The sequence below is a fragment of the Artemia franciscana genome, chromosome 6 (genome assembly GCF_032884065.1).
Source record: "Artemia franciscana chromosome 6, ASM3288406v1, whole genome shotgun sequence".
Classification (NCBI taxonomy): Eukaryota; Metazoa; Arthropoda; class Branchiopoda; order Anostraca; family Artemiidae; genus Artemia; species Artemia franciscana.
Genome location: NC_088868.1, coordinates 17,698,021 through 17,713,375, shown reverse-complemented (window position 1 = coordinate 17,713,375; position 15,355 = coordinate 17,698,021). Strand labels below are relative to the sequence as shown.

Sequence of the window (15,355 nt, the reverse complement as noted above, 5' to 3'; positions counted from 1 at the left end):
AATTTAGAAGAAGATCTACTGAAGATGGTTGTAAAACAGCAATAATAAAGAAGCGTACCACCATCGAAATAGATAACCAGTGGGTTGTTCCATATTCCCCTTTATTATCAAAAACATTTAATGCACACATAAACGTTGACGTCCTTTGAGCATTTGAGAACTGTAAACGGTGCTATACATAACACTTACCGTAGTGCATGCCAAGATCTGAATTTATTGGAGAATGACCAACACTGGGATAACTGCATCAATGACGTGTGCGAAACGTCAATCCAAGTCAAATTCGTGCATTGTTTGGAATACTAACAACTTGCTCTCCTTCAGCTCCTACAGAGTTATGGGAGAAATATAAATCGAAAATGGCCGAGGATATACTCCATCAAAAACGGTTAGAGACATCAGATATGACTTTTGATTTTACATCAGAAATTTATAACTACACTTTACTTATTATTGAAGATTTGTGCTCATGTATGGCAAACAAACCTCTTTAGGATTTGGGAATGCCTTCACCTAATCGTACCGCTGCTGTTTCGACATGTGTAGAATTGGATCGTGAACAAGGTTACAACACGAGTGATCTATTGTCGTATGTACAAAATAATATTTCTAAGTTAACGTCTGAGCAAAATATTTATTTATGATTGTAAAGAACACCTTTCCTTGCAATGGAGAGATTTGAACCTGAGTACCTTTGCATTAAGTACAAGGTCTGATCCACTTTACCATCACAAGGTACTTATAATTATGTACAATCTTGCTTATGATGCTTCATGTTATTATTATAGGGTTTGAATTAATAAGTAACCACAAGAAAATTTACGAATTAGTTATAGTTCTCTCGAATTTCTTTTCTAAATCTTAGATCTTTTGAATAAGCTTGCTTGCAACATTAATGAACATATCCCTGGAAGAAAATTACAAGTACAAGCCCCAAAATCAACGGCTACCAAAAAATTGCTCAGTTGGGCACCTGTATTGTAAAACTTTTGTCTGGCCCAGGATTCATCCTAGCTTCCGCATGACCAACGAGGAAAGGGACTCCCTGTGTCCCACCTGCGAATAGAGATATAAATATATATATATATATATATATATATATATATATATATATATATATATATATATATATATATATATATATATATATATATATATATATATATATAAATATATATATATATATATATATATATATATATATATATATATATATATATATATATATATATATATATATATATATATATATATATATATATATATATGTATATATATATATATATATATATATATATATATGTGTGTGTTTTTAACCACGTAAAACATACGAATATACAACATTCTTCGCTGTCCCATTGTCTGTGGATATAAATAGATTTTCAGGTTTACTGACTCTTGAACATGCAACATATAATTGTCCATGGGAAAAACAATCCGTATTCAGATCTATAACTCATTATTCTAATGATGTGTCTCTGTGTCCCGGTCGTCATTTGTATCCCGGTGTCCCAGTTTGTAATTTCTCTTTGAGTGTCCGGGTGTCCTGGTCGTCATTTGTGTCCCGGTCGTCATTTATATATCCCGCCTGTGCCCCCGGCGTCCCCGTTGTATTTGTGTCCCTGTGTCCCGTTCGTCATTTATATTCCCTGTGTCCCCGTCATGATTTGTGTCCGGGCGTCCCAGTCTGTAATTTCTCTTCGTGGTTCCCGGTCGTCATTGATATTCCCTGTGTCCCGGTCATCATTTGTGTCCCGGTATGTAATTTCATCAGTTGACAAATATGACGTCAGTCGACAAACATAACGTCAGTCGACACACAAACATGACGTCACTCGACACACACACACATACACACACACACACACACACAGACAACTTATTTATATATATATATAGATATATCTATCTTCTATCTATATATATAAAAATAAGTTGTCTGTCTGTGAATCAGGTGACGTCATGTTTCTGTGTCGACTGACGTCATGAAGTTAGTTGTCGTCATTTTTGCTATGACGGTGACGTCATTAAAGATATTTAAGACATGTATGTTCACGTAGAAATCTATTAATGTTTAAGTTTAAAATGACTGATGAACTTACAATGGCAAAAGCCGATGAAGATGCTCAAAGAGTCTATGCCAAAAAACTTGCTGCTGATAGAGAAAGTCAGAAAAGAAAGCGTGCCGAGGAATCAAAAGAACAGCAAGGAAACAGGCTCGAGGCTAAAGAACGCAAAACCGCGCAGTTAGATGAAGATCCACCTGGACAGCGAGAGTCAAAACATATCAAAACTGAAAATGATAGTGATGATGATTGGGTTTGGGATTTTGACTTGGATAAGGTCATCAATGCCTACCAGATTTTAGTTTAAAAAACAAAGGTTCGGCGATATGTATTTCATAGTGAAGCTGACAAATAAAGAAGAAAAAGAAAACTGAAAAAAGAAAAAATGTAAAAAACAAAAAAAATACTAAAAAGAAAAAAAACTCAAAGAGAAATTACAGACCGGGACAGAGGGAATATAAATAACGACCGGGACACTCAAAGAGAAATTACAGACTGGGATACCGGGACACAAATGACGACCGGGACACAGGGAATATAAATGACGACCAAGACACAGGTATTCAAGAAAAACTACAAAAAAACTAAAAAGAAAATATATATATATATATATATATATATATATATATATATATATATATATATATATATATATATATATATATATATATATATATATATATATATATATATATATATATATATATATATATATTATATATATATATATATATATATATATATATACATACATATATATATATATATATATATATATATATATATATATATACTAGCTGTTGGGGTGGCGCTTCGCGCCACCCCAACACCTAGTTGGTGGGGTGCTTCGCGCCCCCCCCCAAGCCCCCCCGCGCGCGTAAGTCGTTACGCGCCATATTAGTTACGCGCCATTGTAGTTATGTCCCTGTGTCCCACCTGTGAATATAGAGAGATTTTATATGTGTTTCAATCTACGTAAAAACTGCGAATATACAACATTTTTGGCTTTCCCACTACTGGGAGCTTTCCGTTTCCAATTGCCAGCAATTGATCTGAAAATGTTTGACCAGAGTCATCGTTTTGCAATCGGACACGCATATTTGTAGTTAATTTTAATATTTTTACGTGTGCCCATAAATTAGAATTTTTCAGGCAAGCATTCATTTCGTCTGCAGGAGTTAAACTACGTAAAAATTGCGAATATACAACATTCTTGGCTTTCCCATTGTCTGTGCATATACAAAGCCGTAGGTACTAATAATGACGTCATATGCAAACGCTCTTTTTACAAACAAACAAACATGCATACACACAATTCGTTTTTATATAGATAGATAGATATTTAGATACAATACAAATTAACTGCGTAAAACTTGCGAATATACAACATTCTTCGCTGTCCAATTGTCGCTGCATATAAATTGATTGTCAGGTTTACCGACCCTCGAACATGCAACGTACAATTGTCCATGGGAAAAACAATCAGTATTAAGATCTATACCACATTTTTCTAAAGATTGACCTTGAGCTTTGTTAATGGTGATTGCAAATGCTAATCGAATTGGGAATTGCAATCTTTTAAATTGAAAAGGCAGATCCGTTGGAATCATGGGAATGCGAGGAATAAGAACAGCCTCACCCTCAAAAGGCCCTGTCAAGATTGTGGTCTCTATTAGGTTTTCCATTATTTTTTTTTTACGGCAAGTCGCGTGCCATTGCAAAGCTTTGGTGGGTTGATATTTCTTAAAAGTATTATTGGTACGCCTATTTTTAGTTGTAGCACGTGTGGTGGAAACCCTGAAAGATCTATGGAATTTAAAAATTCAGATGGATAATTAACCGCTTCATTTGGTTCCAAAACTGTGTCGACTGACTTGTAAAGGACTGCCTGGTCTCGAATCTTGGTCAAAACAATATTTTTGATTTCGTGGACGTCTATATTTTTGGGTGCGAGAATCGCTCTTTCACTTAGCCATTTATTATTTTTATAATTTTTTAGAATATTCGGAAATACTTTTTCAATCAATTCATTTTTGGACATATATATATATATATATATATATATATATATATATATATATATATATATATATATATAATATATATATATATATATATATATATATATATATATCTTCTATCTATCTATCTATATATATAAAAATAAGTTGTCTGTCATTGGATCAGGTGACGTCATGTTTCTGTGTCGACTGACGTCATGAAGTTAGTTGTCGTCATTTTTGCTATGACGGTGATGTCATTAAAGATATTTAAGACATATATGTTCACGTAGAAATCTATTAATGTTTAAGTTTAAAATGACTGATGAACTTACAATGGCAAAAGCCGATGAAGATGCTCAAAGAGTCTATGCCAAAAAACTTGCTGCTGATAGAGAAAGTCAGAAAAGAAAGCGTGCCGAGGAATCAAAAGAACAGCAAGGAAACAGGCTTGAGGTTAAAGAACGCAAAACCGCGCAGTTAGATGAAGATCCACCTGGACAGCGAGAGTCAAAACATATCAAAACTGAAAATGATAGCGATGATGATTGGGTTTGGGAATTTGACTTGGATAAGGTCATCAATGCCTACCAGATTTTAGTTAAAAAAACAAAGGTTCGGCGATATGTATTTTATAGTGAAGCTGAAAAATAAAGAAGAAAAAGAAAACTGAAAAAAGAAAAAATGTAAAAAACTAAAAAATACTAAAAAGAAAAAACACTCAAAGAGAAATTACAGACCGGGACACAAATGACGACCGGGACATAGGGAATATAAATAACGACCGGGACACTCAAAGAGAAATTATACTGGGATACCGGGACACAGGGAATATAAATGACGACCAGGACACAGGTATTTAAGAATATCGTTCAAAGACAAATTTTTAATTGTAAGAAGACCGTTGAAAGAGAAATTTCTAATTGTAAAATGACTGAAGAACCTACAATGGCAACACCCGAGGAAGCTGCTCAAAACGAATGTATTCAAGCCGAAGTAGCTGAGTTGGTAAAGCGTTATGTTTCAGGTTCTAGGTCCGAGAGGCTCCAGGTTTGACCCTTGGCTTTAGCATTAATACAAAAGAAGAAATAAACTAAAAAAGGTATATTCGCAATTTTTACGTAGTTTGAAACACATATATAAATCTATCTATATTCACAGGTGGGACACAGGGACACAACTACAATGGCGCGTAACTAATATGGCGCGTAACGACTTACGCGCGCGGGGGGCCTGGGGGGGCGCGAAGCGCCACCCCAACAGCTAGTAGATAGATAAAGTTGTCTGTATGTCTGTGTGTCGAGTGACGTCACTGTCCGCATATGACGTCTGAATTATTGCATCACATACCAATTCAAAAACGAATGTGTTCAAGCCGAAGTAGCTCAGTTATATGACTACCTGTGTTGGCGCAGTGGGTTTGACCTTAACGTGGTAATACGGGACCCAGAGATCGAACCATGCTGCAGGAATGCACTACAGGGCCGACGCAGAGACCTTAGTAGTCAAGAAGCGTCGTTAATCCGATACAAATACAGTAGCTCAGTTGGTAAGGCGTTATGTTCCAGGTTCTAGGTCCGAGAGGCTCCAGGTTCGAACCTTGGCTTTAGCATTAATACAAAAGACGAAAAAAAACTAAAAAGATAAAAATTACAAAAAAAACTAAAAAGAAAATACTAAAAAAACTAAAAAAGCTAAAAAACTAAAAAAAAGGTAAAAAACTAAAAACTAAAAAACTAAAAAAAACTAAAAAAAATAAAAAAAAGGTAAAAACTACAAAAAAACTAAAAATAAAAAATAAATAAAAACTAATAAAAAAACTATAAAAACTAAAAAAAAACTAAAAACTGAAAAAGAAAAAAAAACTAAAAAAAGTAAAAAAACTGACAAATAAAGGAGAAAAAGAAAACTAAAAAAATAAAAATAAAAAAAAACTAAAAAAGGTAAATGTATTCAAGCCGAAGTAACTGAGTTGGTAAAGCATTATGTTCCAGGTTCTAGGTCCGAGAGGTTCCAGGTTCGAACCTTGGCCTTAGCAACAAAAGAAGAAAAAAACTAAAAAAGAAAAAAAAAACTAAAAAAACTAAAAAACAGGTAAAAACTACTAAAAAAACTAAAAAGCTAAAAAACTAAAAAAAAAACTAAAAAAAGGTAAAAAACTAAAAACTAAAAAGAAAAAAACTAAAAAACTAAAAAAAGGGTAAAAACAGCAAAAAACTAAAAAGAAAAAAAAACAACTAAAAACTAATAAAAAACTAAAAACCAAAAAAAGTTAAAAAGAAAAAAGGAAAAAAACAAAAAAATTTATTCCATCATATACCAATTAAAAAACGAATGTATGTACAGACCAGGACACAGGGAATATAAATGACGACCGGGACACTCAAAGAGAAATTACAGACTGGGACACCGGGACACAAATGACGACTGGGACGTATGTGTCGACTGACGTCATGTTTGTGTGTCGACTGACGTCATGTTTGTCGACTACAAATGACAACTGGGACACAGGGACACAACTACAACGGGGACGCCGGGGGGCACAGGGGGATATATAAATGACGATGGGGACACAGGGAATGTTTGATTAGCAATCACCATCAACAAAGCTCAAGGGCAATCATTAGAATAACGAGGTATAGATCTGAATACGGATTGTTTTTCTCATGGACAATTATATGTTGCATGTTCAAGATCTATTTATATGTACAGACAATGGGACAGCGAAGAATGTTGTATATTCGCAAGTTTTACGTAGTTAAAAACATATATATATATATATATATATATATATATATATATATATATATATATATATATATATATATATATATATATATATATATATATATATATATTCACAGGTGGGACACAGGGACACAACTACAATGGCGCGTAACTAATATGGCGCGTAACGACTTACGCGCGCTTTATAAAACCTACCAATTTCATAAAGAAAATATCTATATATATAAAATAATATTCTATAATTATTATTGTAGGTTAGCTTAACTGAATTATCACCAACTCAAGAAACGTACAACCTCTTTGAGGGTATGGAATACCTATATTGTTACCACTAGTAGAATTTCAGGATGATCACCTTATTGACTTGCCCTCCGTTAACAGTCAGCTAGAATGGTATGACAAACTATTGAAAGATTGTTTGGAGAGGGGAGTGTTGATAATGTATTGCATGATAATCACCTTATTGACTTGCCCTCTGAAAATAACGATGATCCAGAGTGGATTGATAAATTTTTGAAAGAATGCTTTGGAGAGGCAAATGTGACTCCCCCTATTATTTCAACCGACATTACCCCAGCTCAGCCAAATTCCTTTGAAGAGCAGAGTGTAATAGGGAATGATTATGCTTGGATTGACCAGTTCAGTCCAAATGCTCATGAACTATTGGAAGATGAGATGCAACTCCCCCTAATTTTTCAATGAACATTACCCCGGCTCAGCCAAGTACATTGAAAGAGCAAAGTGTACCAGAGAATAATTTTGCTTGGGCTGACCATCTTAGTCTAAATGCTCTCGAATATGTGCATAGTCAACTGGCTGCCGTGCTCCAACCCTCTTATAGAAATTGATGTAGAAGAAGGACAGAGTGGTAGTGGTGTAGTAGAGGAAACTTCTGCAACAACCTATGTGTTGCCAGACTTTTATTTGTCAAACTCTGCCTTACACAACATATATGTTTATAAGGTCAAATCTGGGGATCCATTTAATACATTGATAGCGGAGGATCTTATCACAGATCCAATTGACATAGTACACTCTTATATAGGCGAGATTCAAGCTCTTAATGAACGACAGATTCAAAAATGGGGAGGGATAGTATAAATAGGGAGGGATAGCATAATAGGGAGGGATATATAACATTAAGGAAATAGGGAGGGATATATAACATTAAGGAAATAGGGAGGGATAGCATAAAAGCAACTATCGCACAAATATTTTATTTAAGTGAAAAATCGGATTATGTATATTTACACTATGTGCAACCTGAAGCTCTAACAATTCAACCGCAATGGGGAATTTTGAGGATGTATTCATGGAGTGAATAGACAGTATTTGCCAAACTTGGTAACTATAATGAGAAGGGGAGTGGAGCAGTGTTTTATTTATTGAAAATTTAAATGTAAATATATGTAAATTAAAAAGAAATATTTTAAAAGCTGGTGGGGCCTAGAAGAAGACTTTTGTTTTGAAATATTATTCAGATTTAGGGAGGTTGAAGAGGCGCAAAACAGATTTGTTTCAGTACAGGGTTTCAGTGTTTCAAATGCGTATTCCTTATAGCAGCCCATAACCCCTGTTGATGAATGCTAGCAAGACAAATTCGGACAATTTGGCAGCTAATGGGGATTGGACAATGTTTTCTAAGGTAGATTTCAATTTAATAAGTGGTCAATATCCAGTAATATTTAAGAGGATAGATATTTTGAACGGGCTAATGAATATTTAAAGATTGATTTTACTGTTTTACAAAATGAAACAGAGTTTGAGGAGGGTGATCAAATAGATAAAAAGGGGGTGATATATATAGTGAGGGCGCCGTCCATTGAATCAGTGAAGCAAAGGGTATGACTTCTTTACACGCCTGCTACAGAACCTGATTCATTGAGGCATTTTAATCCAATTACATATATTAGTCGGTTTCCGGGTAGGGGAAAAAACGTGATGGACTATGCTATTATTATCCAACGTGTCTTTCTAGATTTTGTAGTTAATGAAAACTAAAGCATCATAAGAGACACTGTAAGTGTCATGGGTACCGATCTGTGGAAACGGTTAGCGATGACAAGGCTATCTTGCGTTTCAAGACCTTTCAAGATTCACTAATACAGAATGCAAAGGTTGCCTTAGACTGCAAGGGCAAGCTCACATATGTGTATGATTCTTCAAATTAAATCGTGTCAAAGAACATGAAGCCATTGCAGTCTCTCGTACCCAGTCCAAAGATACTTGAGTAATATCATGCCATTAGTGGAGGTATTTGAGACATTGGGTGGGAAAGATTGTATACAGTTATGGTTGCACTTATAAAACAGAAAATAAGTCATTTTCACGTATGTGCAACGTAAATTATCCAATGACTCTATAACCACAGGGCGAGTTAGCCATGAAAAATCAGAAAATGTATTGGATTAGTAAGAAGAAATTTATTGAGGGTAGTGGGGGAGGAATTTCAATTCCTAATCCTGACCATTCAAGCAATCCAATTTGGTCGGGAGGTAGCAACTTTCATGGACTGGCTCATAAATCATGTAATCTGAATATTAGACAACAATAATTTCTACCAGCTTTGGCGCGTTTGCAGAAAGATGAAGTTGTTGATGGTGCATGGGTAGATGGTTCTTTTTCTTATAATATTTTACCCAAGTCATCTGAGAAGCTGCTAGTCTTAGATCTCCTATAGAAAACAATAGATAATGGTAAAACGTGCTGAAAAAAAATATGTACTTTAGATTTCTATAGTTTTCCCTAATCCCTAAGTAAATTCATTAAAGTACAGTGAGGATAATAATAGTTTCCCCCTCCTCCTCATCTGGTGATGAATTTAATTTTAAAAATCAGTAAAGACGAAATAGGTCTGATTACCGACTTGGATCAGCACTTATTTGTAGAGGTATCTATTCGGGGAGGGTATATCTTTAACGGGGATCGTATCCTGCAAACTGATCCGACTGGACAACGCATCGGTGAAAAGTCAAGTCTACTCTCTGCCGTGTTTGCATTACAAATGGCATACAAATCCTTGTGATCCATGTTTCCCCGACATTGTCAATTTGGAGGAGAATTGACCGTAAGGATAGTTTTTCGAAAATGATGGAAAAATACCACTGGAACTTCATGACTCAGTAAAGGATTTTGTTTTTGCCTGCATAAACAGACTGATGACTAAAGCCTTTTTAGTCCATATAATTTATCTTTGGTAGAGGATGGGGATATACACTAGACACCTTCAAAATAAAAACTTAATGGGAACCTTGATCCGAAACAGAATATTGTTGTTCATCATGTTGTTTTGCGACGGATGGTAGCCAATGGTTTCAGGGTCCCAAAGATTCATAGAGCCCTCCATTTGGTCAAAAGCCATGCATGACAACGTTTATTGACGCTTTTGTCAGTAAATTTTCAGAAGCAAAAACAAAGGCTGACAAAGAAATCTTCAAGCTCGTTTTAAATTCAGCCTTCGGTAAAATGTGTGAAGGCGTGCGCAATAGGAGTCGTTTTGACCTTGTAATCGTCTCAAAAGAATGTGCTTGAACCACTACCGATACCAACTACACGTCATTCACCATCATAGACTCCAATATGACCCTCTTACATAGGAAACAAAGAAATGTCGTTTTGAATAAAAATATTGCTGGTGGTAGTGCAATTTCAAAAAAAAAAAAAAAATCAAAACCCATGTTGTCTTTCTATTATAATGTTTGTAAGCTCCAATGGCCGAGGAAGGGAGAAGTTCAAGCGTATTATGAAGACAATGATTCTCTCCTATTACAAGATAAAACTGATAATTTATGAAATTATTTGGAAAATGGTGAACATATTAGCTCTCAAATGGACTTAACCAACTGGGATGAGCCCATTTATCCGAGGCTAGTGAAGCGCCAGGCCCCAAGTCAACTATTAATAATAAAATCCAAGATGGATGGCGAGCGACTTGATATCCCATGGTGTGCTCGCCGGTCCGAAGTTTTACTATTTTGAAGATAGGTGGCTTTGAAAATTACAGGGCTTTTGTAGTACAACCCTTACCCTTGGCTCATACTATGGCGATTTTTAACGCATAACGGCTCACGGATAGCGGATGCAGTAGAATAGCAAATATTTTCACATAGATACTATTCCGACTTTTTAACGTATAAGGGCTCACGGATAGCGGATGCAGGAGAATAGCAAACATTTTCACATAGATACTTTTCTGACTCTTTAACGCATAATGGCTCACGGATAGCGAATGCAGGAGAATAGCAAACATTTTCACATAGATACTATTCCAATTTTTTAACACATAACGTCTCACGGATTGCGGATGTAGGAGAATAGCAAACATTTTCACATATATACTATTCCGATTTTTTAACACATAACGGCTCAAGGATTGCGGATGTAGGAGAATAGCAAACATTTTCACATATATAGTATTCCGATTTGGCCCTTCTTCTCTTTTGTCATTTATTAATGGACAATGGACTCTTGAAATTTGTCTATTCAATCTTAATGGCTACGTTTTTTAATGGCTCAGTAGAAATATTTCAACGTAGCCGTTGAATTGTTTTGAAGCATTTAACCTGCCACTAGAAACGGATGAAATTCAACAGATCGCGCAGAAACAACCGTTTTTGTTTAAAAACGCCTTAAGGTAAACGAAAGGTTAAACAGGTAGTTTAAATGTTGGCAAGAGTTCCACGTCTGTTTGTTTTAGGTCGCTGCTTGGCTTATTAATTACTGGGTCTGATTCTCGTAAAAAAAATTCTGGCAATAGTTCCACGTCTGTTTATTTTAGGTCGCTGCTTGGCTTATTAATTACCGGGTCTGATTCTGGTAAAAAAAAAATAAAATAAAAATTCTGGCAACAGTTCCACGTCTGTTTATTTTAGGTATCTGCTTGGCTTATTAATTACCGGGACTGATTCTGGTAAAAAAGAAAAATTCTGGCAACAGTTCTACGTCTGTTTATTTTAGGTCGCTGCTTGGCTTATTAATTACCGAGTCTGATTCTGGTAAAAAAATAAAAAAATCTGGCAACAGTTCCACGTCTGTTTATTTTATGTTGCTACTTGGCTTATTAATTACCGGGTCTGATTCTGGTAAAAAAAAACTATGGAAATTAACAGCATAAAATTAGATCAAACATAGAGGATAGAATTTGTAAAATTTCGACATGAGTATTTGAGAAATTTGAGAATGAACTTTTGGCCTAAAGTTCCTAATTTTAACTTTTTTAACTTCTTTCTGGTATAAAGTTCATAACTGACATATTCTTAAAATGTAATGCCGAAAAAATAACTATTGAAAATAAGGTCGGAATATCATAATTTTTGCTATAAAACGACTTCACCTAATTATACGTAATACACACCAAATCAGGATATCGGGATAATTAACAAAAAGTAACAAAACTTGAAGCAGCCCATTATAAATCTGTTAATCAAATAACTCAAAACGATTAAAATAAGGCTTTTGTTTAAGCCTCGTGAAATGAAATAAATCATTTAAAAATATTATTCCGAAATGTGTAAGACTATTGCAGAAAGATGGATCTTACACGAACGCAAAAAGCACCTTGTATTAGACATGGAAATACAAATAAAACTTTACTACCTTGTAAAGTTAGAAAAACTTGTCTGTATAACCAAAAAAAAAAAAAAAAAAAAAAAAAAAAAAAAAAAAAAAAAAAAAAAAAAAAAAAAAAAAAAAAAAAAAAAACGAAAACGTGAAAATAGAGGGAAAATTTTAGAGACGAATGCGTCACCTTCTTGGTAGTAGGTCTGTATTCCCAAAAACTGTGAAGTTAAATACATAGTTCAAATTAATTATGTTGTTTTATTGTATATGAATTATCTATGTAAGTTTTTTTTTCGGTACACGGTTTCACCCTTCTGCTTATTATAGATTAAATTGTTGTTTTTTGTGCGATTTTACTCAAAAACATTTTGACTCTTCTTAGGCTAGAATTGTTGTTTTGGAGGAAAGAATTTCTAAGAACAGAACTTTACCGTGGATCAATCTTGTTCGCTTCCGAAAATATCTACATTACAGATTGAGGGTTCCTGCTAAATAGTGTTTGTGACGGTAGTGTTTATTTTATTTTGTAAAAAGTATAAAGAGTTTAAATAGTCATATTGTATGTTTATCTTTAACAAAGTGAATTGAACAGATATTCGTCAAATGAACCGCCCGTTTTGTAACTTATGTGAGGAATAAAATAAAATTATATTATTTTTCATGATAATATTCCTTCGTTGAATATTTATATGTTGCAGGCTATTGATGTTAAGAAAAATGTGAGAAGTGAAAAATCAAATCGTCCACCACTGCCTCCGAAATGTGAGCGTGCAGCACCACCTATCCCGCCCCCAAGAAGAAAACCTCGCCCACCAGGATTTATTACACCTATGCTGCCCAGAAAGGAAATGAATCGACAAGTAAGTAACTAAGTACTTGCTCTTACTTGTATAGTCCTGTGTCAAATCGTAAAAAAAAATTAATAACAGACACTCAAAATATACGATACTTCTGATTGGAACTTCTGACTTCTGTTTTGTTTTGTTTTTGTTTTTTCACTTGTTTATTCCTTATTTCTAGAAAGATCGCGTTAAATTGTCCAAACATTTCTCCAATACTCTAATTTTAGACTGCATAAAAGCTAAAATGGCCCTTTTCATATAATATCCCCCGCTCTGATTAAATTACCTTTGGTGGCTATTGAACGCTGGCTTACTACTTAAACCGATTTAAGATGTTAATTAAATTTGAAAAGAAAACACGTTTTTTCAACTGAAAGTAAGGAGCAAGATTAAAACTTAACACGAACAGAAATTATTAGGTTTATTAGGGTGGCTGCCCCTCCTTAATGCCTCGCTGTTTACGCTAATATTTGACTTTTAGCGCCAGTTGTTGAAGGATTACTTCTGAAACACATGGACCGTTTTATCAGAATAATAAGCTCTTTAAAAGTTCTAAGAAAAAAACTCTAGCATAAAGAACGAAGTACTGAGGAGAGGAGAACCCCCCCTCATACATTTAACAATTTCTTTTCGTTCTAAGTTTTAATGTTCCTACTTACTTTTGGTTCATACAATTTGTTTGTTTTTTTATTTAATTTCTGATGGTTTTTTAAATAATGCCGGGAATTCTATCTCCCCCCTCCAATCTATAAAAAATTTTCTTTCCCATGAAAACTTCCTGTATGGTAAGATCCTTCCATGTAACCCCCCCCCCCCCAAATAAAAACCCACCCGCTAAAAGTATCTACATACTTCCCAACAGCCAATACTACATGTAAATAAAGAGCAAAGTTTATAGCTTGAAGCTCATCCCCAGCGGGCTGTGGGGAGTCAAGTAATCCTCAAAGACATGGTTATTAGATCTTTTGAGTATGCTGAAAAAATGGCTATCTCAAAATTTTGATCGGAAGACTTTGGGAAAAATGGGTGTGGGAGGGAGGCTAGCTACCCTCCAAACGTTTTGTTCGTTTGGATAGGGCACTAGAACTTCTGATTTAAATCAAATGAACACTCTCCCGATCTTCCAGGATTTCTGGTTCAATACAATCGCCCATTGCAAAAAAAATTAAATAAACACGGATCAGCAATCTTGCTTTTGGCAAAAATACGAAATTCGACAGTTTTGTAAGTAGAAGGTTGAAACCTCTACAGTAGTAATATGTTGAATCTAATGGTGTGATTTTCATTAAGATCACCAAGATCATTTTCGCAGGCTCGTAATTTTATATGGGTAACACTGAACTTGATAAGTTTTATATATTTTGAATAAGCCTCAAAATTCGATTCTTTTGACGTATCCATTGATATCAACACTCTGTTTTTAAAGCTTCGTTTACTATTAAACCGCATTGCTCCTTAACTACAGTTCGTTGCCATGAATTGTTTGAAAATCGGGAAACTAATTTTTTTTAAACACGATGTTAACTTATAAAATGCGTGAAAACATATTAGAAAATAGTCAACAGGTCAAATTTGACAGTCAAGCATTTTTTTTTCTTACATATGTAATTGTCGTCCAGGTCTTTACAAAGTAGTATGACGAAATGAAATGGTTAATATAAACAGTTTCTTGTCTTCTTTCCCTTTTAATAAGCTTAGTTTGCCTTAAGAATCATGTTTAGGTTCCGTATATTTATTTTCACATATTTTATCTTATCGCATCATTTCATGTCCGTAAAAACGTAAATATTTTTTTTTGTTGCTCTTTCTTAGATAACTTCGAAGACCACACTGCCTTTCCATGACGAAAGTATAACAGTTCAAAATAGGGATGAAACCTTTTAACCGACAGTGGACAGATGAAAATTTTTTAACTGGATATTTCGAACACATACAGTGTTCATCACCAGGAGTAAAACTAAAAGACATCAATAAAAACATTATATAAAAACGAAAAACAACAATAAAAATTTTACTGCTGATGATGAACACCGTATACGTGTTCGAATTATTCAGTTAAATATTTTATATCTGTTCACTGTCGATTCATCGACAGTGAACAGATATATTCGTCACCGAAAAATTAGAAGGAAGTAAGTGC

The 15,355-nt window shown here is 34.4% G+C and overlaps 1 protein-coding gene and 1 long non-coding RNA gene across 4 annotated transcripts in view; both read left to right on the top strand.

Annotated features, from left to right (window-relative positions):
* LOC136028127 (E3 ubiquitin-protein ligase lubel-like) overlaps window positions 1-15,355 on the top strand; it is a 203,273-nt gene that overhangs the window by 24,203 nt on the left and 163,715 nt on the right. For all 3 annotated transcript variants that reach the window (XR_010617748.1, XM_065705773.1, XM_065705774.1), the window contains exon 4: window positions 13,072-13,233. Coding sequence is in view for 2 of the 3 variants with exons in the window: in XM_065705773.1 (XP_065561845.1) it covers window positions 13,072-13,233 (162 nt within the window). In the remaining variant the exon portion in view is untranslated. The remainder of the gene's footprint in view (window positions 1-13,071; window positions 13,234-15,355) is intronic.
* On the top strand, window positions 1,790-6,303 carry LOC136028126 (uncharacterized). The gene is made up of 2 exons (XR_010617747.1): window positions 1,790-2,625; window positions 4,922-6,303. It is a non-coding gene; the product is annotated as an uncharacterized LOC136028126 (long non-coding RNA).